Source organism: Lichenostomus cassidix, chromosome 2, assembly GCF_008360975.1.
Source record: "Lichenostomus cassidix isolate B80296 chromosome 2, HeHo_3.0, whole genome shotgun sequence".
Lineage (NCBI taxonomy): Eukaryota > Metazoa > Chordata > Aves > Passeriformes > Meliphagidae > Lichenostomus > Lichenostomus cassidix.
Window position 1 is genome coordinate 17,340,273 of NC_139482.1, and position 25,192 is coordinate 17,365,464.

General features: G+C 39.8%; 1 protein-coding gene across 1 annotated transcript in view; it reads right to left on the reverse strand.

Annotated features, from left to right (window-relative positions):
* Positions 1-25,192, reverse strand: part of KIAA1217 (KIAA1217 ortholog) — a 354,324-nt gene that overhangs the window by 327,347 nt on the left and 1,785 nt on the right. The window contains exon 2 of the mRNA XM_085050500.1: positions 5,711-5,808. Coding sequence (XP_084906626.1) covers positions 5,711-5,774 — 64 coding nt within the window. The 5' untranslated portion in view covers positions 5,775-5,808. The remainder of the gene's footprint in view (positions 1-5,710; positions 5,809-25,192) is intronic.

The following is a 25,192-nucleotide window of genomic DNA, read 5'->3' on the forward strand; positions in this document are numbered from 1 at the left end:
ATGTGTCATCATCAAAATTCCAGCACTTTTTTTTTCCCCCAAAATGCTGGGATATGCCAAAGGTTAATTTTAAAACAACACAGTAACAGATGTTACTGACTGATGCCTGCTGTATTTTACAACAGTTGCTTGTGCATCACACTGCTCCACCACACGTTTCACTGAACCTGGGTAGCACTGACAGCCCTGCATTGTGGCCCTTGCACCTCACCAGACATCTGAAAAAAAAAGTTGATAAATCATTTCTGCCCCCCTCAACACTCAAAGGCCAGATAATCTCTTGATACTTCAGCAATGGCTCAGTTCATGGCAGAAACTGGAAGGGAGACTCGGAGTGTTCAGCAGAGGGTAAGTGATGCCACTGACCTCTCCCAGGCTGTGGCCAGCAATCAGGAAAACATCAGGAGCTTCACAGCACATCCCTAGACCCTCCTGAAAACTAAACAGCTGTAGGAATACATCAGCCCAAGAGTTAAGTGAAAGGCTAGCAGTAGAAAACCAACCAAACAGCAAATCCAGAGAGAAACTGATGTGTTGACACAAAACTGGGAGTTTTGAGGGAGGATTTAAGGCCTTTCCAACAATAAACACTGCAGAGGAGTGCTGGCAGTGCAGGTTGGGATGTTTCTTATTCTCCTGAAAACGGTGATAATAAGAGAGGTACAAAACACTTCAGGAGAAAATGTCACAGTCAGGGGTTGGTCCCAGGTTCAAGCAACTGACACAAAATTTTACCAGACAGCAGACCTCACCCAGATTTGAGCAGAAGGCCCTGTACATCCCAACAGATTCACACCAATGTCAGCTCTGCAGGAATAACAAACACCAGCTGATCATTAACTGCTGGACCTTAAGCAAATAAAGCTTCCTCACAGAAGCAATGGGAAACCTCTCTATCCTGATCCCCCTGTGTTCAGCCCTCATGTCTTACACTAATGGAATGGACTTCAGCTTCAGACTGCAGTCCAATATGTTTCCCTGATCATGCTCCCCACTGCTAAAAATACACATTCTTCTACAGTTCTCACTGCCAAAATACCTACCCACTTCAAGTTCACAAGCATCCAAAATACACCCTTTCCTATTCAAGAGGAAAGTAAATATCTTTCTTGGGAGGAGTAATCAGATGGTCAGAATCCAAGACACCTTTGCAGCTCATGAGTAACAAAGATGAAGAAATCAAGCAGTTTCTCAAGATACCACCTCAGGGGAGGACTGGATATGTGAAAAGACAAGATTCTTCTCTTCCTCAGAATATCTTGTAAATCCTTTCGAATAGAATAAGGGAAAGAAAGAAAATAACACACCCTCAGCTCTTGATGGTGGGAATCAACACCCAGCTGGGTGAGGACTCTGCTTCTCAGGCTACAAGCTGGGGATTGTTTTCATGTTCAAATGCATCTGCCTTGAAAACAGGAAAAGACTTCTTGCCTAGGGAAGCATGGTCCCCAAGGCTCACCATGAAGGATCACATATTTACTGTGTTAACACTGCCCAAGTCCTGCCCATGGCAAATGCTGCGCTCAGCCCCTCAGATTGCTATGGTGGCCCAGAGTGTCCTTATTGACATTTCAGTGGAAGACACAGCATTTCTACAGCTTTGGGGGGAAAGGGTGGAACTATCGTCTCAAGGAGCAGATAAATTTAGGTCTCCAATTAGGGTAGACATCTTTGTGATTACACCAAAAATGTACTAGGGCAGTGCTGAGGGCTACAGAACTGAGGCTACAGTGAGTGGTGAATGAATCTGCTCCAGCATGAAAAATTAAGGAGGAACAAGGGGCCTCTTCATCACAGCTCTCTTCAGCGTGTCAGGATCCAGGAGCTCCTAAGAACTACATCTTGGAAAAGAGAAGAAGGTAAAAAGAGTCTTGTGGTACTTGTTTTTACATCTGCCTCTCTCAGGATGTCACAGTCTTCAGAATAATAATTTTGCAAAATTTACTAAATACATATATATAAAAGGTTGCAGAGATAGGGAAATGCTTTCAGTACCAAGTCTCTTGACTTACCAGGCCTGAGAAGCAATCCAGACTGATGAAGTAAAGATGTTCACACATATATGTACTTTGTAAATTAATTTTTTAAAAAACAATGTAGAGCTTACAAGATCAGCAAATTAAGCATTTGTTCAGGATGCAGTTTCCCCCCCCATACAATTCAAGCACCTCGCAAGAACATCTGTGATACAAGTATCCCATCACAGAATGGGGAAAGTTTACAGTTATCCCAGAGAGAAAGGAAGGAAATTAGCAAAAAGGAGGAAAGGGCTGACAAAGAAATGCCATGAACTAGGAGGTTTCCTCTGATTTCCAAAGAAAGATGAAAGCAGGAGAGAAATGCAGAAACCACACAACATGAAAGAACACGGAGAGAAAACAGTCCTGAGAACAACACACAGGAAAAGACAAAATCTGTAAAGAAAAAGAATTCTGAATAATTTAAATCACTGAGAGAAAGTGAAAATTGTTTATCGGGTACATCTGTTTTTCTTATGCACACGGGCACAGGAAAGGCAGGGTACAAATTCCTTATGCACACTGTCAGGGAAAGTCAATTTACAACTTGGTAATTTAAAATACAAACACATAACATAAATATGTGCGCAGAGATAAGGACTCAGAAAGAAAATCTGAAGCAAAAAATACCAAGAGCACACACATGCTCCCCACCACAGTGAAAAAAATAATAAAAATATTAGAAAAAAAATTGAAAAGCAGAAGTGAAAAGAAAAACACCTTCTGAATATGCAAGTTTGGTAAGTGAGGAGCATGTAATGCAACTAGCCAAATACATGTAGTAAATATCCATAGTAGCAGGAAAATAGCAATAAATAGCAGTAAAGAATCACAAGATTCCCTTTAACCCTCTCCTTTTATGTGGTTGTCCAAATACAAGCCCAGGAGCTGTGCAGGGGAGGGAGAGGTATAGCAGTGCCAGGATGATGAAGCTCAAGCTGCTCAACAGCCTTCAGCTCCAGCTAACCCAGCTACTGCAGCAGCTTCCTTTCAACTCCCAAAATCACTGTGCTGTGCTGGAGCAAAACTCCATCTCAGTGCTGAGAATCCACACCAGTTCAGCCAAGGCTGGGAAACATCCACCTGCTGCAGCTCTGCCCCACCACACAGCCACTCCCATTTTGAGATTAGGATGCCTAAAACAAATCTATTTCATCTGGTATAACCAAACTGGTCAAAATCAGTTATTTGCATAAACAAGGATCAACCTACTGTGAATGCCAGTCATGGCTGGATGTGAATCAACTGACCCCCAAAATATCTACCTCTGGAAAGTGCTTGCACCATTACAACCAACTATAAGGCAAATTTCTATCCCCTATTCCCATCCCTATTCCCTACCATTCACCCTATTCCAAATAAAATTAATGAAGTGAATAATCAACTGCAGAAAGAGTTTAAAAACATTTTGAAAAAATATTTCCTTAAAGCAGATACAAAAGGTTGTAGTGTCACTAACCAGACAGAGGGAAAGACTGAGACACCACCTTCCCAGACTCCACTTCAAAGCTTTGCTATCTCCCAGCTTGAGCTGGAAGCAAAATCCCAAAGAGGAGGTAATTTTCAAGTACTAAACCTACTTTAAAAAAGTACTTCAGATTCAAAGGTGTCTTTCAGAGACTCAGAGTCTGTCCCTCAGAACTACAAACACAGCAGTAAGATGAATTTAAACTCAGTCTGTCTCAAGACAGGCAATAATGAATGCAGAGCATGATGAACAGAAACAGCTTCAAACATTTGAGATAATAGTGTCACAAAACCTGATGACAAGGTAACTCCACAGGTCAGATCTCGAGATGAGAGAAGCAGGTTGTTGACACCATCTACCCAAGAAGCACATAGTTATTGCCTGAGCAGGATCTGGTCACAAGTTCAAGTGATCCTTACCAATGTACTGATGGTGCTCTGCTGACAATGGTTTCACAAGCAGGTTCACGTCAACCTGGATGACACAACAATTCACATTTCTTCTCAGCAACAGCAATCCCATCACCACTGCAAGTCCTCTCAGAGACATTACCCCAATGCACCAGCCCTCAGACACCACAATCACAGCCCACAGACAGTGCTTTCAAGATCACAAAGTGGTCCAGTTTAACAAATTAATGTATTAACCCTGACCATGCAAACAGATGTCTCACCCATGTAGACTCCACCCCAGGGGAAGGCAGGATAGCAGGCTCAGACTTCCTCTGAATTTGTGGGCCTCTAGACAGAAAAGCTTCTTGCTCTCATCATCTCCCAAACAAGATGATGGGACAAGACAGGAAATAGCCAATTAACAACATAGTTTTGAAAGACCATTTCCTGGGAATCAGACTATTTTTCAAAATCAGCAACATCTCTGCCTATTAATTCTGACACTAACAGTGAATGTGCACCACTGGATAAGTGAGCTGGCACTTGCTAAAGCAATATTAGACCAAAAATGTAAGTATTTGGCCTTGGGGAATTCAGAGAATCAAAATGCATTCTTGTCAGAGCCTAAATGAAATCCAAAAGGCAACAGTCCATCAGTAATCTACAAGTCTCCTAAACCAAAGGTCTGAGGAACTGTCCCAGCGTCAGACTGCATTATCTACATAAAACAGGATAATTTCTTCTCAGCTGTGCTTGGCATATTCAGGCTTCAGACTGCCCAAGACAGTTCTTTGTTGTAGAAAAACCAAGAGAGAATATTTCTTCATTTCAAGTACATCTCTCCTTCCTGTCCATACAAATAGTTAAAGCAAATGATCAGATGCCAATGAGTACTTTAATTGTCTTTCCTCTTGGACAGCTGGATTAATTCCTAGAGATTCCCCTTTAGACCCATGGGACTTGTTGACAGGGCTATTAGAAGGATCTAGGTCCAGAAGCCCACAGTTGTGTCTAATAGCTGACAACATCCACAAAACCAAAACCAAACACTGACATGTAAATATCTAGATTTATTCCCAAATATGAGAATTGTAAGCAGGGTTTTCTGCAAGATTCCCTAGCAGACATAGTGATCTCTACACTGATGAAATCATAAAGAAAGGCCCAAGTCCAATTCAGGCACTGAAAACAGCCGAATGCCTTCCTTAGAGGCTCAAACAGGAGATCACCTTCGCTAACCACACCTTAGTTTTGCAAGAGGGAAACGATACCTGGAGTACCCCACAGAGAGTTATTATCCCATAACAGGTAGTCCCACCTAACAAGTTTTAGCACTACATGGAAGATGTGATGGGCTCATAGCTCACGAAGGAAATCAACAGTGTCCATGGCAGAAAAAAGTAAGTTGTGCAGAAATTAATTTTTTTAAAGAGGGGAGTAAGAGGGCATTTCAGATACACTTCCTCTAACCCAGCTTCCTTACCCCAATGCTTACCTTCTGTGTGTGTATATATATATGTATATATATATAACAATCAAGATATAATTCACATCTTAGTGGACTCCAACTTCTATTTATTCTGCCTTTACATCCTCCCTATCCATCTAACATATAATCACCTCTCCAGAGGAAACTGTCTAAAGCACATCAGAAATAAGACACACAGGCATCCACCACTTCCCAGCAAACAGTCCTCCAATGTACAGGAAGCCAGGAGAGCATGGTCAGACACACAAGAAGGGGCTGATGAGACCAGCCCATCACCAGGTTTGTGAAGACAGGAGATGTGGGCAGGGAGCATCTTCCACGCCGAGGATGAGGTTTCACTTACCCAGCTCTCTACAGGGGAGCGCCACGCTCCAGCGGGGCGGCCGGGCGGCTCTGCCATGAGGCATTCCGGGGCATCACAGCACGGGAACTTCAGGAAACCTAAAACAGGAAAAAAGTGAGTCAGGAGTGAATGCACTGAAGCCCCTTTGGAAATTGGTTCTCACTGACAGCCTCCCACAGACAGCCACAGCTGAAAACCCTGCAAACAACACGTCATCGAGGTTGACTAACCAAAACATCGTTTGTTAAAATGCAATTAAAGCTGGAAGTATGAGCAATTTTACAGCTATTCCCTTCAGAAAAATATTGCAATGATCTCAAAACCAAATATTTTTAACCCAAGAGAAATGCCCTGCAGCAGCTGGGTGACAGGAAGGAAAGACAGTCAGGTCTTTGAGTCCTACTCTCCACACACACCCCCTCTCTCTTGCAATTGTCTCTGATTGGCAATGTGATTTTCCCTAAGATTAGAATGCCAGGTGGGAATTGCAGAAGGAACTATATGGATGTCCATATAATGAAGGCTTTCCAAAGATGGGGAAGCTGTGATGACTGCGATTGGCTGGTACAGATCAGCCTGCAAAAGGGTATAAAATGTGAGTCTGGGCCAACCAGTCTCCTAAAGCTGCAGAGAGCTTCCAGGTGGAAGTGCCCACAGCCCTTCCCCAGGCAGAGATGCCTGCAGGGTACACCCAGTCTGAAGACAGGGAACACACACATTTGGGGGTGAGTAACAGCACTGAGATCCAGTCACGTGCAGAAATGAAATCCAAAAGTAGCTACAGAGGTGTTTTGTAGCTTTCTAATTGTGAATTCTGCAAGGCCAAAGATTGAAAACCTGCACATTTCTAATTGAACCTGCTTATGGTGTGACCCTTTAGACCTGATTATATTATACACTGCATTGGCAATATTTAGATACTGTATTAGCAACAGATCTAACCATAATCACCCACATATTCGGTGTCATATTTGTCACACCTGAGTCTTCTCTCTACTACAAGTTAGCAAACAAATGATCCAACTTCTTAAAGCATCAGCTGCCCTTCAGTGTGTCATTGCAAGGTAGAGCTGACATATGACCACAGAAATTCTGAGCTCCCAGCACTTGTAAAATTTTATTTCAGCGATATTTCACCAATATCCATTTGTTAGTTCTAGTTATTTCAAATAAAACATAGGAGCAACAAAAGAAAAAAGAACAATAATATTATTTCCGTCACTCAAGAACAGTATCAGTTTAAAGATTATCAATGCCATTAATGTGATTTAGGTTCAAGGAAACAATATCTTGAAATAATGACTGTTGTCAGAAGTACACTAAACAATTAATGTGGATCTACTGAAAGGCTGAGATATAATTATGCAACTTGTCCTTTAACTTGCATCTAACAGTGGTTTAAGTGACATTTCCCAAACTTAAAGATAATATTTCATATTCACAAAGCCTAGTAGACTGATAAACACAGCCTATGCTCTTTCAAAATTTCTAAGCAAAAGTGGTTTTAAGAACACTGCTTAACAGTAGGGAATCATTGGTCACATCTGGAAATGGTTGGCCTCATTAGTGATCCTCAAACTACCCCAAGACAAAGCAAAAGGCAGAATGCCAGTGCCTCTGCCTATCCTTGCCCCAGTTTCCCATCAAAAGCGCATGGCACTGGCAAACTGGGTATTGCCTCCAGCATCCACATCAGCATGTACAAGTGGCATTTTTTCAGAACAAGTCCAGACAGTCTATTAGTAAAAACCACAGATTCACATCTAGGATTGAAAGAGCCAAAGTACTTGAACACGTACAAATAAGCCAGGAGAAAGAGGAGCCAGAGAGAGAAGCTGGGTTTATGTCTTGTGAATTGAGAATAGCAACACTGCTTATTTAAACCTGAATGCAGTCTACACAATCACAACTGGCAAAATCAAAATATTTTGTATGGGCTATACTTGATTAAATTAGGTTAATTTTTGCTATAAAATTGAAAAATAATTACTGGTTAAAAATATAACATAAAATATCCTTTATCTAAAGAGTGCTGTAGTTGGAGGAGAACATAGTTCGTTCTTCATACAAAACAGAAGACACTAAAGAGCTTGAACACAAAAGATAACTCTAATCTACCAAGTTGTACCCAGCAACTCTATAATAATTGCATACAGAACACAAACATGCTTTGTTGAGAATTCACAATATCTAATCAGCTATAATTCTAAATTTTATTTTCCATTTGTAAATTACCAAGGGAGCTAACTACAGAAAAAGGATGTAAAATAATATTCTAGCTGGAGATATTTTGCTAACACATAAGCTTCTACCCACCCCTTCTCTAATGCCTGCAAGGCTCTTCTGCTTCTGAACTTATTTCAATTGTTAGTTTCTCTTTGAAGGTATTTCAACCATAATGCAAGCAATGCTCTAATGAATTCTCAGTGCTGTGCTATCTTTCCCAAATAGTTCTTTTACGTCATCTACAAATTTGGATGCTGAGATGTACTTGCTGTACTCAAGTGCATCTCTGTTTCTGAGGAATGTCAATATTATCATCAAGTGAGATGTTTCAAAGTTTCTAAACTTAAAGATTAAAAAAAGGCACACACCAGAAAAAGCCCCAAACATTCACCTTCTATGGGTTGATTGTTTACTCATATTAACCTGTTTTGGCACTTAACCCACCTCACCCTTGTCCACCTGGCCAGTTGCTGACTGGTCCTGCACAGCTCTCTGAAGCCAGGGCAGAGGGTTTGAAGGGTCCTGCAAGTGGCACAGCCTGGGCAGCACCACACCAATGAACTTCATCTCTCCTCCTTACAAGGTTCATCCTCTGAGGAAGCAGATTTTGTAACTTGCATTCCTCCCCACACTTGCCTCTGCCAACAATCATTTTTGAGATTCAGGAGTTGTCACCCTCATCCCAAACTCCCAAAACACCAAGAGCTGCACTAAAGCCATGACGTACTGGATACCTCAGCAGAAAGCAGATGGCAGTTGCCTCATGCTTGGAGCATCCAGAAACCACAGCTCTTACTGCTAGGGGACACTTCTGACATTGTCCCATGTCATGCCTTCCCTATGATGGCATCTGAATACATTTTGTCACCAATTAAGGTCCCACTGTGACAAGGACCCTTCTAGAAGGCAGAGGCAGTGGCAGCACAGCTTATCCCTTTGTCTCCTGCTGCAGCAGTGACAGGCAGACTTTTCAGTGAAGGAAAAGTATTGTCAGCTGCATCTGTACACTGAACTATCTAAAAGCAATGTAAGTAAGTTAAAAAGAGAATATTATAAGAAGAGAACAAAAGGCTAGTGGTCTGCCTCATGAAAGACTTTTTTTTTAATAAATCAAAATATGCTTGTTTGAGGCCAGCAGTCAAGGGATCAAATACCTCACTTTTACCAGCTCAACTGCAAGGGCCATGCCAAGCTCACTAAAAATGCACAGGCAAACAAAAACCCAGAAATTCCCTCTATTCCACAGCATTCTGACAAGTAATTTATCAAAGGATGAAAGAATTAAGCCAAAATTAGCAGTCTTGTTGATCCAGGTAATCATCCTCTGTTCTTTAAAGAAAAGCAACATTTCCAGGTTTTAAAAGAGCAATGGCAAAAATGTCTCTTTTTGTGTAACCAGCAGCTGACAATTTTATACAATAAATAATGCTATTTTATAGTCATAAGCACAACATCAGCAACACAGTAAAGTTAACATATTAACAGTGACAGAAATTATCTCTGTTCTCTATTAATCTGCATTCTTTGCAGATGGTTATTTATTAAAATTAAACATGAAACTGAAAGGTTATCTATGGCCATATTAGCAAACATCTGCTTGTAATTCTGATTTCATGTTTGCATGCTATTCTTGGAAAAGCAACCATTTTTAAGATGTACCAGATGTGACCAAGTGTTCTTAATCGTAAAATATTTGTTTCAGCAAGATAAAAGTTCAGGGCCAGGAAAGAAATCACAAATTCTGAAAAGAGCAACTGCCTCATACTGCTGCTGCTGTATTCTCCAGAGGAAAAGCATTCCTGAAGAGGGAAAAATGCAGTTTATTTAGTGTGCCACTACAGATAATTACTCTTATTTTAAAATATGAGACATTCAAATGTATAAACATGGACTCAGTTTCAACTTTCAAGCAGAGAAATTATGCATTACAAGAACTGCATCACATATTAACTTTTAGGCATGGGATTGACACAGTACCCTTCAATGTCCAGTGGCCGCAGCTTAAACAGCCTTCCACAAAGTGACTTTAGAGATCTTGGCTTGGTCCCCAAATAGCCTCACCAAGATCTCTCCTATTCACAAGAAAGAAACAGTTAACTCTGGGGTTGGAAGATGATGTAGGCAACAGATGAGAGCTACAGTAAGCAACATGAGGGAGTAACTGTAGACCAAACCAAGGAGAGATGGGTTGTCCAATTCTTTCTTGGTGTCTCACTCTAACCTATTAACTGCTCAACCTATTTCCTAAAAATAATAATTTTAAAAAAGGGTTCTGGACTGTAAAATCATTTGTTCATTGTGTTTGATAGCTATACCCTTTGAATGAATAATACTGTTAATCCATAGGAAATAGACATAAAAAGACAAGAAAGGAAATGAACATAAAATAGAATAGCTAAAGATTAAATTAATGGCAAATAAAAATAAAGAGATTAACAATTAAAATTAAATTATAAATGTTAAAGCTTCTTTATACATCTCAGAAAACCTGAGCTGTCCCAGTCTTTAAAGATTGACATTTTGCATTTCACTCTCTTGCCTTGCTAGTTCACATGCATCTTTAAGACTCAGATTAAGTCTCCAAGAAGGGAACACAGCATCCTTGATGGAAAACCCTGGAAGGTACAATAGTTTGACCCTGGTGGCCAGGCAGAGAGGCTGGCAGATCCTGCCTGAGGCGCAGGGCCAGGGTGCTCACCAAGCCTGTCTGTGTCTCAGCCACGTTTTTCCCAGCACTGGAACAGGATTTTCATTTGGACCTGTTGCTCAAATCATATTTGGGACCTGGAGAAGATTCCTCTCCACCACCACACTAAACAGGGGAAAAAAACCCACAAAAATTTTTAACAGTGTGTTTTGCCCTCTTTGCTTCCCCTTCCATGAAGCACAAGAGTTTGCAGAAAGTGCAAATGACACAAAAATCTGTCACCACACACACACCACAGCAGGTCAGAGGGCTGTCCTGTGAGAATGGGGCTCTGCTGGGGGGAAAGTCATGCCACAGTGAGCTATACAAAATGTAGCTAATTGAACTGCACAGCTCAGTCTAAACTGGGAAGAGCCTGCTTCCACGTCCTACCCATGGACCAAGAGAGATGGTGCTGCAGACCCAGAACAGAACACAGAGCACACCTCAAGCCACCCACACAGGAAGGAAATGGCTCAAGGACTCTTCCTGGGACAAACAGGGAATATGATGGCAAAATGCAAAAAAAGACACATTAGCAGTGGAGCAAGGGCAGAGGAATAGAAACACCAGAAATCATTCATTTAATGCAAAAGCACAAGCAAATCTGAAATCCTTCCAAGCCTCTTCAGCAATGATGTGCAATTTTGTAAGCAAAAGTAGCTCTTAACATACTTTCTGCTTGAAATGAATGCCTCCTAATGGAATTCATTTCAATGTAGAACAGAACAGCTTCCATTTTGGATATATGAAAGCATCCAAATGGTGTTTCTCACACACCTCTGCACCTTTGGCATCATTTCAGATGAGCAAGTCACATACACACAAGTGGTACATTAGCTACGGTGGACAGGAACATCTGCATTTAGCTATGGTACCTTGAAATCAGTAATGTAGCCAAGAAAAGAACTATTTTCAGCAATCAGATAAGTCATAAAGCTATTATTAATTAATATGGTTTCAGTCTCTGTTATTTGTCAAAATTCTTCAGGATAGAATCATTTAGGTTGGAAAAGAACTTCGTGGCCATTGAATCTAACCATAAACCTAACTCTGCCAAGTCCCACTTAACCATAGAAATTTAACCATAACTGCATGGCAAAAGCCATAGAGCTAGAAAATCCTAGCCTTGGTGAAAGTGAGAAAGAGGGCACCATACACTGTCTACAAGTCTTGATGCAGACAGCTCAAAACTTTGTAGAAAGTTGTCAGTTTGACTACTCCTAGAAAATACAGAAACAGAGTCATAGGAAGAATGAAACTCCCAAGACTCCTCAGCCAGCCATCAGCAGGGCACAACTGATTTTGTCTTTCCCAGTGCTCAGTTGGCTAGGAAAGACTTACTAAAACAATGCTTTTATTTAATTACTTGAAGTACACCTCAAAATAATGGGATTAATTGACAAATACACAAAGACTGCTTCCCTTTGTTCCCATTGACGTTAACATATTCAAAATAAGTTTCCCAGCACTACCTAGACCACTAATTTTCACACAGCTCTCAAATGAAAGTATGTCAGCAAGACAACTGGTATCCTTACCAACTTTCATCAAGTGTTTTCATTTGAGTAGCTAAAGAGAGGACTAAAGAGAGGACTTAAGAGAGGACAGTGGAAATAGGGTGCTGTACCCCCTCCTCTGTCACAGTAAATTCAGAGCGCCTGTAGATGGTGAAGCAGTAAAAGACTGGAAGCAAGTCTTCCCACCAGTGCTCCTGTTGCTTGCAGCAGCAGAGCTGTACTGATGCTACAGCAACAGTGGCAGGTTTTCAAAGAAGCTGCAGTGTGTACAAGAATGGTTTTGCACAGCCGAAGAGAAAATCTTCCTTCCAGCTTCCTCTGGCTTCAGACGAAAGAAGCAAACTCTAAATCAAGACAATTCATGAGCACACAGGGAAAGGCAGATGCCAGGTTTCTACCTGCACTAGAAAACTTAATGATTAAAAAGTTCATGTTGGCACTCTGAAGAATCAGCAGAGGATCTGAGCACTCTGCTGATGATGCAGCACTGGACAGTGTAGAATCCAAATATTACCTGCAAATGCTGCTACTCCAACACTGAAATGCACACTGCAATATGTTAGCGAAGATAGAAGAATTTGCTGAAAGACAGCCACTTCTATTTTAAAGAAAGATGATCAGTAATATATTATTAACCACTGAAGTAATTAAAATTTTATCACAACTGTAATATTATTATTTCTTTTACTTAAATATAAAAATGAGAACTCAAAGTTGTTTCTTGGATTTTTTAAAAACACTTAGTACCAAAAATGGTCCTATTAAAGAGCAATTCATAGCTGAACAAAAATCAGTTAATGCAGTGCTGCACTAACCTTCAGAAAAGCTGTTAATATTCAGGATTCTGCACAGCAGGGTAGGGTTAAGAAATTAATCCCTTTAAAGTTGAATTTCAACAACAGACAAAGGCATGTATTAGCTGAATTCTATTTACGGCATTCATCCAAATATCAAACAAAATTTTCCTGGCTGTGCTTCAGTCATCCCCATTCACAGCTAAAGAGTACTTTTTAAATGTAGACAGGCACTATAAATCCTGTGTCTTGTTGGCATCCAGATCGTAGAATCATAGAATCATTAAGGTTGGAAAAGACCTACACATCTCAGAAAGAAAAAACATTACTTAGTAATTTTCACTTCAAGAAACACACCAGTAATGACTTACTGAAAAGTCCATCCTATACAGTTGTAAACTCCAGACAAAAGTCCAAGAACTCAAAAAAGACTACTAAAATACCACAGTGAACAAAATGACAGAACTGCACATCTGTGAATATAATAGGATACCACTCTGCTAAACAGTTAAACACTTCAGCAATGTATTTAAAAGGCTTTAGCACATATAAAGAATAAAATTTAAAGATGCATATTTCTCTCATAAGCAACACAAAATAGGAAGTGGTGACGCTGTGGAAATCAATCTGTGCACAACACCTTAAGAATTAAAAGTGAAAAAATAAAACAAACCTAATGTTGCCATTTTTAATCTTACAGCATGCAGGAAAATGAACTAAGCTTATGTGTGGAAAGAATCCAAATGTGCTACATATGAAAATTCAGTTGAAAAATTCAAACAGCTTCATTTTGCCATACAACACTGTTGGATACAGTTGTTATAACAATGGTATTTCTTTATTCATAATTCTATACTAAACTGAATTCTAAGTATTCTTGGTTTTCTCCCCATCTTCACATTCTGTCACTACAAGGATTTAATTTCTCAAATGCTCAAAAAACCCCAAACGCTGTATGACCAAAGGATATCAATTAAGCTGTTTATCAACTGCTTTAAATCATTGCCATGGTTTCAAAAACAAAGTTCACCAGAATCAGAGAGGTGATGAGGTGCTCCAGCCAGTTAGTTCCTTAAGTGTAATGGACCATTTAAATACAGAGACACATACAAGTCCACCTGACCCTCAGTTTATTTTTGTCATCTCTTACACTTGCTGTACAACAAGAAAGGCAACAGCAGCAATGTGAGAATATAGGCACTTTTTCCTTTTGAGGCTACACCACAGTATTTGACATGAAGAATTAAAGCATAGAGGTATTCAGACAGATTTTCCCTACATTGCAGCCATCTCTCAGGTTGTCTTTTATTATGAACCTGGATGCAGAGGCTATGTTTGTGAGATTTCATGTGTCCTAGCTGTTCCTAGCATGTTTTCTAGCATCTTGAGCCCACAAGCCATCTTCACATCTCACCTCTACTCATTTTAGTAAAACACTTTATTAAAAGGTATTTTCTTTCATCACCCCCAAAGGTAAGTAATATTTATGCTTCATTACACCATTTTGGTTTCTATTTGAAACTCAACTACTATGTTTGATAATAAACATCATTGTTGAAAAGAAACATGAAGTACAGTTTAACAAACAGTACATGGCACAGTTGAAAGAAAATCTATGCTGAAAGCCTGACATCTGTAAAGCTAATAAACTGACTGATCAAGTACATGAGACAGATGTGTTGCATGAAAGTGATGGAGCTCAAGACTCTTGTGTCACACCAGCTTCTCTCACTGGTATCACAAGATCCCAGATTAGGAGATAAAACTCTATCAATGTTTAAAAAAAACCAACAAAACAAAACAACAAAACCAAACACAAAGCACTGAGAGACAGCCTGTATGCTTCATTCATTTCATACAGTCAGAAGGCAGCTCAAAGCATGGCACATGAGTCCCAGACTGCCTGCTCAGCTTTCTGTCACATTTAGCATCAACAACAACTACTTGAACACGCTCATGATGGAAACTGGGGGGGAAAAAATAAAAAAAAGAAAGTGAAAAAGAAGATTATTTTTAAAAACCCTTTTTAGTAAGAGCCTGAATGATACAGCAGAAGCATGTCTTATGGACAGCATTTGTTCAAAGCAAGCTTTCATCAAGCACAAGGTGATACAATTCCATCTCAGGGTCTGCATCTACAGGCCCTTTGTTCTTTCTAAAAGCAGCACTGCTAATGCACACCAAGCCTCCCTTACAGTTCAGATAAAGATAGGTGCAACTAAGGATGTGCATACTCAGCTACAGGCAAACCTGTGTGATAAACACTGCACCTGAAAGGAATTCCTCAAGGAAATAAAGGTGCAGGTTGTTTGTAAAAACAGGTTATGAAACTATTAAGCAAGTTCTTCTTCAAATACGCTCACACATGGGTCTCAGAAGACAAGGAGGAACCCAAGCTGATGACAAAATATGAATAAAAGATTCTTTTCTGTACTACAGAGCTAAAACACCAACAGAATTGGAGGGAGACAGCAACAGAAAAGTCAGGGTTGTAACTACTCTGGAACTGCCACCTTATGTAAAACTCAAAGCAGGCTGCAACCTATCAAACCTTACTATTTATTAGCTCACTTCTTTTCTCTGATAGTAGCCAACTATAGGAAAAGAAAGAGTAAAGTTTAGAAATAATAAGTTCAGAAGAGTACTTCTATTTTAACACCTTCCAATCTCTGACAATTGGCTACAGACTTCTCACATCTTCCTGCCCCACTTCACAAAGCAACTTGCATGGCCCTGTCAGTTAATGGTCACATTAGTAGGTCATGATGCCCTGTGCACAAGAAAAGAAATCTCTCACAGTTAACAGAAGATACTGAATTCTTCAGCCTACTATTTTCCAATCATTCTGTAGAGCTACTGTCAAAACTTCGTGGTTCCTCTGCTGGAAGAGCTGCAAGAGGCAGATGTGTGCAGCACATCCCTCACTTGGCACTCAGCATTGCCTGTCCAGCATGGCACCTTCTGTGAGCTACAAAAAATAGGTAATTATTATTACAGAAAGAAGCTAAGTGTTAATTCTGGTCCTGAGAACTTCTAGCATTAGCTCCAAAGTTCAAAACTAAAAGCACCTATGAAGCACCAGTTCCATCAGTCACTATCTTGCTAGAGTTGTCCTTTGGACCATGGAAACAAAAAGGTTCATTTGGAGAATAAATCAGTAAATAAGTAAGACACCAAGCCCCAAATGTTGTGTTAACAATTCTCAACAATCAACAAGAAAGTTGCTATCATTTAATATTTAACCATGGAGGAAAATTGTGGTCTATATTAAATCTTTAGGACCAAAAAAAAGCTATTTAGGAGACTACAAAGTTTTCTTGTTGCTTTCACATTGCAGAAAGTCTCTGTTTACAATTTCTCAGCTGTATAAAGCAAAATTGGGGGCAAGGATGACAAATAAAAAGTTCTGCTCATACGTGCTGCAGTGCAAAAATGCAACTTTATTAGTACACACATATTAGTTTGAAATTCTTCAAAATCAGTGTATCAGCTAAATTAATGACACATTTAATCACTTCAGATTTAGTACCTGATGTTTGGTAAACTGTTATAGTCACAGTATTTCAGCTCTGCCTAGTTACAATGAATAGCTAACTTTGCTATATTTGAATGTTTCATATGATATTCAACCACAGAACAACTACCCTCAAGGTTTTAGGTTTTATGCCTCAGTGATTTTTCTCCCACATTACTAATTTGTTTGTACATTTGTGTTGGTTTATTTCCAAAAGCACAGTATGTTTAATGTTTTTACCTTTCTAAAGTGAGTAAGGGAATGGAGGTGTGAAGATGGGTTTGGGGCTCAAGTTGCTACACATCCTGCTAGAAGTTACTGGACACATCAAATCTCACACACATAGCCTTTTACACCCAGGTTCACAATAAAATACTGAATCCAAGAGGTGGCTGCAATGAAATGACAGTCTGTCTGAATACCTCTGTGCTTTAATTCTGTATGTCAAATACCATTGCAGAGCCTCAAAAGGAAAACGTGCCTATATTTTTCATCACTACCTTTGCATTTCTTCTTCTAGAGCAAATGTAAGATGTGGAAAAAATAACCCCATCAGGAGAAAAATTGTGCAAATTTTAAAAGGTGAGAAACATTGTTCTGAACATTAGCAAGATGAGGGTCAGGTGGACTTCTGTGTATCTGAATTAAAATTATGTATTGCACCCAAGGAACTAGCATGACTGGCTGGAACACTTATTTGCTCTCTCTTTCTGGTTAACTTTGATTTTAGAACAATAGCAATGTTTTAAAGGAGTTGATAAATAGCTATTATTTATATTTTTTGGTCATACTGGGCTTGGGCTGCTTAGAGCACTCGAGAAATTAAATCCTCGTAGTGACAGAATGTGAAAATGGGGAGAAAATCCAGTATCCTTAAAATTCAGCTTAGTACAGAATCACAAATAAAGAAATGCCATTGTTATAACAACTGTGTCCAGCAGGGCTGAATGGTAAAATGAGGTTCCCTGTTGAGTGGATGAGCAACAGAACTTGAGACAGATTTTCACCGACTAGCTTAATCCTCCAAAGAAATGAAAGAATAAACAAAACTTGTGGTTTAAATATTTACATCACTGTACTTCATATCTTTGAATCTTAATAATTTTCAGCTTATTTGGCGCCCTTTGCAGATATTTGTTCAGAATTTTAAAAATGTCAGCCTTAAAAATAAAACGAGTAGGAAAAAGTACAACTTTATCACTCTTCGAGAGTTGCCAGCAGGTCTCGAAGCCGGCAGCCCGCAGAAGAAAGAGACTCTTGTTCTCGCCCTGCACAACGCCCTACGCAACCTTTAAAACTCTGCTGGGCACATAAAATAGCATTGATGCTCCAGCCCCGCGAATGGCAGCGGCGAGGCGCAGATGTCCCGCCAAGGACAAGCCCTGCCCTGCGGCGCGGAGCCACCGCGCTCCCTGCCGCGGCCGCGGAGAGCTGCGCCAGCCCTGCCCAGCACACCGAGCTTCGGGCACAGGATGCTGAACGCCTCCTCCCTGTGCCGCGGCTCTCCTTCCATCTAACCTCAGAGTGCCCCCTTTCTCTTCTCAATCCTCCTGCAAACGCGAGGGGGATTCTCTCCTTCCATTAGTTGCTGTGCTGGACGCTAGTGAATGGTCTAATTTTTTGTGAATGATACAAAGCATTCAGAGTTCTGGTCTTTATTGAGCAATCCAGAGACCAAGCCCTGTGCCAGAGGCCATAAAGAGAGCCCCATAAAAGAATTGGTTACAAGACTTGCATTATGAAATAACAGAAGTTTGGTAATAGGATATTAATATCTACCCATGGAGACACTTGGTTTACAAAGAAAATTTGTAGCATTTAGCATAAACAAGACAGCACCTTGAAAGCAGTAAAAAATGAAAAGGTTAAGCTACCAGTAAATCTGCACCTACAAGTAACCAAGGAAGGCAGAGTGGCCTCACTGCATCATTTGGAAAGTTGTAGACTTTATTGCAATTACAACAATAACATCAGAAACTAATAAATTGTCATGGGTCATTAGACAACAAAACAGTAACTCTAGTCAAACAATTCCAGTGCGTGCTGGTGCTCTGTTAACATTAAAGCAAACATCAAAAGGAAGAATCTCTCACAGACTCACCCACCTCCAAGCTTTTGCCCTCAGGTTTTCCCTCAGTGAGCTGCATCCATTAGAGCCTAAAGAGGAGCTCAGACAGGAGGCTAGAGTGCAACTCCTGCCTTTTCAACAGCTGTGTCATTTAGCTGCTTTGAGGATAGTTAATGATGCTTATTAGCATGCTGACAGCTGATGTATCCATCACTAATACCTTTAGTGAATACACCAGCAGCTACACACTTCACTGTAACACAGATAAAGCCTGAGAAACTGCATCTGCAGACGGTGAACTCCAGCTCAGTGGCACAGCACTCATAGGTCCATTTTTCTCAGCATTGCCATCAGTCAAAAAGAAAGGAAATAGCTTTATGCTTTCTTGCCCCTGAGGATGTTGGTTTGTTCATCCAGCTGCAGAGTTTTAATAGGAGACACATAAACAGACCTCAGCAAGTTACAGTGCTAGAGTACAGGAGAAGTGGGTTTAGACTTACTTAGGCTGAGGAGCTGCTGAATGTCTTTCTCATTTTCCTGCCAAGTGATACTGGAAGTGCTATCTAGGGGCTGAAGTAATTTGAATTCCTCAAATTACCACTCACAGAATTACCTACTATGTCACAGAAGAACCTACTGTGGAAGAACTGGTAGTTTGAAGGCAACAATGTACAAGGTAACTTGAAACATTGCTGAAAGTGCTGCAAACTAACCTGTTTGTCTATTATCTAAAATGCCCCAAAGTATTATTCAAAATCATGTCTCATTTTTCAGAGGAGCAGTGGTTTTTCAGTCAAACAGCTTTTCTAGCTTCAAGGATTGGTCCTGATCTTGGCCCCACATAATGCTTTGCAAATGCTAGACTTTGGACTTCTTGCACACCCAATACTTGGCATGGCCTCATATGTCTAAGCTCCATGGAGACAGGATATCAAATATAATACATGCAGCATTTCCTCACTCTCTGCACCTCCTGCCCCAAGACGTGCATTTTAGCTTGGAGTCTGAGGCACCCAACTTCTCTGTGTGCAAAAGAAGCAGCCCAAGCACCTGGGTGAAACAAATCAGGAAACTGATCCCCTTCTTCTAAAAATCAAACTGCAAAACTACCTGATAGGCAACACAAAGAGTAGAGTCAAGACCTAACATAGATGCACACACCTAGCACACAGGCTGGGAAACCCATAACCCATGAAGCCATTTTCACTGTGAGGAGAGTCAAGCAGCAGCACAGGTTGTCCTGAGAGATTTGGAAACAGATGGATCCTGCACAGACATGACTGAATCAAGCCCTTAGCAGCCTGTTCTGACACCACAGCTGCCCCTGCTCTCTGCTGGAGGCCACTCCAGAGACCTTATGAGGTCCCTTCCAGCCTGATTTATCCCATGAGTCCTTTCCATCCATGCCACAACGTGTCATGCCACTGGACTTTGATGTTATTCTAGCCTCTGGAAAGTACTATGACAGAGCCACACACAGATTAGTAAAAATTTATTCCATGAATAAGTCATTGTATCTTCCCATTTTTAAAGATCCAATTGGGCACAAGTTTTCCTTATTATTGGGAAGATGCAACACAAATAATTTTGAAAATACTATCAACTAGATACGGCAGTTCTTCAATATCATTTCAGAAGCAAGACGTTTTAAAAGCAATTTATGTATAAAATGCACTGCCTTCAGCCAAATTTCACCTCACCCCAAAATAAACTAATGAACTGTTCCTATTGGGAACCAACCAGATAGTTGACCACAACTCTTTTCAAGAACAGAGGAAGATTTTTGTTTGGAGTCACCAAACTACAAACTGGATCTTACAATTTTATGATAAATACTAACTTTGATAAATAAAGTTATTTAAAAAAAATTTAAAAGCAAAAACGGCATTCTTTTAAAAGCCCTTATTAGGGAAACAATGTAGCCTTTTTATGGCTATTTATTAGATACTAGCTGAATTTCAATAATGAATTGTAATTCAGCACCATATCATCTATTTATATCCGCCGTTCTGAGCCAACTGCAGCTTACTGCATGATTTTGAAGATTTTGGCCAGGATTTGAGCATAGTTGGCAAATGCAAGCTGGCAAGCTCTTAAGCAATTAAAGTCTTTATAATTACTCTACCACCACATATGAGAATGCTAGAAATGGGACTGGATGAAATACAGAAATCTTGTAGTCATGCTTACAGTACGTGACTCCTTCAATATTTCTTTGGTGATACTACAGTAGCATACTACAGCTATCCCATCAGTCTTTAAACTGATGTTTAAGTATTAGCTCCATGTTCCAATTATGTTAAAAGAGGATTATCCATACTAAAATGTGGTTTATTCAAACAAATGTGACAATGGAAAGCATTTGCTCACTAAATGCATAATACATGTTCAGCCAAAGTACTAATTACATACTCCATGACTGAGTAACAAATACGTATAATCCATCCTTACGGATTCCAAAATGAAGACAAGTAACTTCAAGAAACCTTTTCCAGCAAACTTTTCCAAGTACTCTCCCAAAGCAATAAAGGATAGAATATATTTCCTAATCACAGAACTTGGACTCCTGCCAGACAGAATGCTGTTTCCAAGGTAGGACTTGTCATTACTAAAGCAATCTTCAGTCCTAACTATCTTGATAGTCCATGTTCTGTTTTACACAATCCCAAGAGAGCCTTGTTGCTTTTCTCCATTAGCTTCCCAATAGCCAAAAACATGATGCTGAGCTCTGACATGCTTGTAGAGAGTCTTCTATTACTCTATTTTATGCAATACAGCAAGAAAAATGTTGGTTTAAACAGAATATAGTAAGTCAGTTATGAAAAAAATGTATTGCTACATTTCATTTATAAAAGCCTTCCTTGGTCAAAAATCTATACAAAATTAATTTCTGAAACAATAAGTAAATACTTAACTATAAGTAGTCGTGCATACTCTGCTGTACATGATAGCTGAGTAATGCCGCAAAACTGAATTTATGTAATATAGTTTCAATATATTCTAAGGAAAGTACAGAATAGGGTAGTAACATTAGTGACACAGTGAACACCACAAACTATAAATTAATTGATAAATATGTGTTTTGTTTGTTTCCCAGAAAATCTTCTCTGAGACTTGGGACTCCAGCTAGGGAAAGGCCAGTTTGAACTGCCTATCCAGACTCAGGGACAGAGGAGATGGAGCACCCACCTGCACCAGAAAAGGAATAGGAGGATTGCATATATGTGGGGGTGTTTGTGGCCCAGAACTCCTACATCTGACATGATTTAAGTTGCATTCTTCTAGAGTTATGGGGTCCTTTATTCAGTAGTGCAAGCAGGGCTTCCTACTCCATCCTTGCAAAGGAAATTAGGATTTCAATGCTTCTTGTGCTCATACCCTTTTGGGATAGAGATCACAAAGAATCTGAATGAAAGGAAAGCACCTGGTAGGCAAGCTGAAGAATAAAATGCCAGCTTTTGTGAGTTTGAGCAGCATAAAGCTTTATTAAGCATCTTAGCAATAAGCAAACCCAGAAGTTTTTGCTTGTGGTGGGTTTAATTTGGTTTAAATCGCATCTTTCATCAAGTACTCATCACCAATCACAAAGGTTTTAAACACTCCTCTAAAGGCCCATCTCAAAGGAATCCACATGTTTGTTTTTGTTTTTTTAGCAATACTGACTGAGGACAGGCTATGCAGAGAGGCTCTGGAGTCTCCATCCTTGGAGAGGCTCAGAAGTCACCTGGACAACCAGCTCTAGGTGGGTCTGCTTGCACAGGGAGGTTTGACACGATGACCTCCAGAGATCCCTGTCAACCTTAACCATCCTGTGGCTCTCAACTGCACTCCTACCCAATTCTGCAAAGGCACCATTTCATGTCTCACCATCCCAAAGAAGGAATGTAGAAAAGTAAGTTTCCACTGCATCTCGTAAGATCTAAAATCTGATTTTAGTCTGTACTGCATGAAAAGGGAAAAAAAGAAAAGATAAAGTTACACACACACACAACTTATATTTTCGGTGATTTGGGGGCTAAAGTAGAAAGTTGCATTATACTACAGGAGGAAGGAAGAGATATGGGGAAAGAATATATGGTAACAAATACAAAAGCTACCCTATTTTAAAGAAACACATAGTCCACAAGATTTTACAGTCTTACCACTAAATTACATGAACCCAAACACTGCATCAAGTGATTTGGAGATACTCCAACCTCTCAGGGTTCCCTGAGAGATTTTCGGGGGGAACCAGAGAAGGGTTTGTTTCCCCTCTCCCATCCAAAGAAAATCAAGCAAAAGGGATAACAATCATTTTAATATCCCCATAATTAAAGAAAAAAAAAAAAAAAAGGGAACAATCCAAAGCAAAACAAAAAAAAACCCAAACCACCACCACCATTTACTACTGAGGGATGATCTTGGAATAACCCCTGCACTGTCCCAGTGCATTCTGTCACTGACACAAAACCTGTTTCTTCACCTAGCATTACCCACCATCCTGGGACAGACAATGTTGTTATCCCAAGATCTAACAGTATACCTGAATGTTAACAACAAATATCTCAGCATTTTATTTTTCTGTGTACATGTTTGGAGTTATTTCATTTCATGCTGGCTTGGAAAACTACCATTGCATTATTTAATGAATTCTGAGGCATTCAGGAATATAGCCAATTCCAGCTTATATTGGATAAAAAAATGATAGAAACACTATGATTCAAATGTGCTGAGGGAGAAAAAGAATGAGAAGCAGACTTGCATATATAGAAACTATGTATACAAGTTCTGAGACATCTTCAGTGAATCTAAATCTATGAATACAAATCTAGAAGGACTTAGAGATAAATATAATGTCAAGTGTTATGTGCAAGTCTTCACAGAATCAAGACCAAAGAAAACACCTTCTCCAGTCAGGGGAATTGAGATGTTTGGTGTCACAGAGGAATGTCCCTTTGCACCACAGCACAACACATTTAAGGAAAAGCGATTTATTTTTTGCAGAATTAAAGAATCAGTGATGCTTAGCTGGAGCACACTGCTTTGGAAGAGGCCCAAAAGCTCAAGTAATTGCAATGGACTGGAAAGGCCTTCACCCCCAGGTCAGCAATTTACATTCCAGCAGGGCTATTTATGAGACAAAGCAGTTACCACCAACCACCCCTGGAATGCTCAAGGTGCCATTCTTGGTACCACTGCCGAGGTGCAAACACACACAGACACTGTGACAAACCAGTCACATGCACAATTTCAGCAGAGGAGCCCAGGACTGGGGTAGTGCACAAATTATTTAGGTGGTTACCACAAGCCAGCAAAGCTGGGTGTGCAATGAAATTCCTCTCTATAGGCTTGAAATTCTTCCCACCACAATGGTGTCAAATACAGAATTGGCTTAAGGAATGGTAAGTAAAAATAACGTTGTCCTCCATGAGATTTTAGACTCATTACAGTTTGATATAAGTGATGAGTTAAATAGAAAAGAAGTCCATATTTTTTCTCTTTCCCTGCCAGCTAACATTAGTTCCACCCCACTTTCCCAGTTATTTCTTTGGTTTTCCTCCCTCTCAGCTTGCTTTATGTCCTCTGCTTCCTGCTCCAGAGCATGGCCCTTTTTCTTAGTCCCATATTTACCACCCACAATCTACTTTCTCCTCCTTACTTTCTTCACTGCTTCTAACTTAACTTCCAATAGTCTGCAAACCTTAACTGACTAATCAACTATTGTAAAAATGGGCTACGTTTCTCTCTAAGACTTCTATATCTTTAAAGCAAACTTTAAATCCCTAGGTTCTCAGTACATGCATAAATTTTTCAGTATGTTTGTAAAAATTCCAGGTGTGATGGGGATGCAATAGAACATTAAAAAAAAATTAAAAAAAAAAAGTGAACCATGGCTGAGAGAACAGGAACTAGAAATAAACATCCTCATTTTCAACTCTCAGTGAAAGACAAGCTTCAAAATCATTAACTGTCTCCTTTTGCTGACAGCAGGAGGTCACAGCAAATGTCAAACACAAGAGAGCTGTTCAATTAAGGGCAACCTTACAAAATCCAAACTGTTACCAACAGCAGCCTAGACGTCATCTTTGCCCCAACAAAACCACTGTCTGGACAGCCCCTGTTACACAAGGCTCCACACTAAAGAGCTGCCAAGCTTTAACCTTCAGTGAGGAGAACTGAATTTATTCACCCAAGAAACAAAACTGCCATACCAGAGCACTGGCTTCCTCAGAAATATGCCAGAAAAAAAAAAATAAAAGAAAAAAAAAAAAAAAAAAGCAAGATTATTTTTCTCACCTCTTCCTATAGTCTAAACCAAAAACTACACACATGGAGTATCAGTATCACAAAGCAATAAACAGGAGATTGTGATTTCAAGCACTGAAAGTAGGTAGGCAGCAAATTAGCTAAACAGAACATCTATCTGTTAAGAAAAAAAAAGGCACAAAACCAAAACAAATAAAAAACCCTGACAAAACCAATGATGAATAAGAATACAAATGCAATGGTTTTATGGGGGAAAAAATGTAACCAAATACAGTAGTTTTATTTAATGGCAATTTTATTGTTCCACATTGAATGCTTTAGAAAACATAGCTAATCTGAATTACAACAAATTGTCAAAACAGTTTTAGAGTAAGTCTTCTGTCACACAGGGAAAAAAAGTATATATGTACAGTTCCAGACACAGGAAC